The 666-nt window shown below is 38.4% G+C and overlaps 1 protein-coding gene across 1 annotated transcript; it reads left to right on the plus strand.

The window, feature by feature from the left end:
• Positions 1-192: 192 nt before the first annotated feature.
• Positions 193-657, plus strand: LOAG_19296 (zinc finger protein; the record flags this gene model as incomplete). Its single annotated transcript, XM_020451944.1, has 1 exon — positions 193-657. The coding sequence occupies one exon, from the start codon at positions 193-195 to the stop codon at positions 655-657; it is 465 nt and encodes a 154-aa protein (XP_020304248.1).
• Between the last annotated feature and the right edge of the window lie 9 nt (positions 658-666).

Genomic DNA, 666 nt, shown 5'->3' on the forward strand with positions numbered 1-666 from the left:
CAATATGCATTTCATCTATATCATTTTTCGTCCTTTTCCAATTGAGTGACACTCAAACTATCGTAAGTTCATTTAAAGTTAGAGAATAGAAGATAACGCTGCAATATTTCTAAAATTTTAAATTTTAACGCAGTTCGAACTTGATAGTTTCGTATAATTTGAGGAACCACAAAAGAACCGTTGGATTTATCAATGTCAGGAATGTATGAACGACGAATTGGACCATCAGCTCTATCAGCGCCTTATGTGAGAGAGGAACAAATAGAATTCAACGAAATTGATCAGAATGACGCAAGCTCGTTGAACGCACCAATTCAAGAAGTGAGAAGGGAACAAACAAGTATAGGAAATATGCCGAAGAAAATCTGGCGTGCGAGGTATCAAAATGAATCGTCCAACGGGAGATATCAAAATGAAACGTCCAACATCCAAACAATCGAAAGGAAACAGTCCAAAGGAAAGAAAGGTAACATCAAAAGGAAACATCCAGAGCGTTCGACTCACATAGGTAAGAAGCGGTTCAAATGCGAAACATGTCTGGTGAGCTTGGCTTATCCATCGCATTTGCTTAAACATATGAGGGTTCATACCGGTGAAAAGCCGTTTTTCTTGTCCGGAATATATGACGAATTTCACCGAGAAAGGGAGTTTGCTTGAGCATATGAT

Source organism: Loa loa, assembly GCF_000183805.2.
Source record: "Loa loa unplaced genomic scaffold supercont3.4902, whole genome shotgun sequence".
NCBI classification, from domain to species: domain Eukaryota; kingdom Metazoa; phylum Nematoda; class Chromadorea; order Rhabditida; family Onchocercidae; genus Loa; species Loa loa.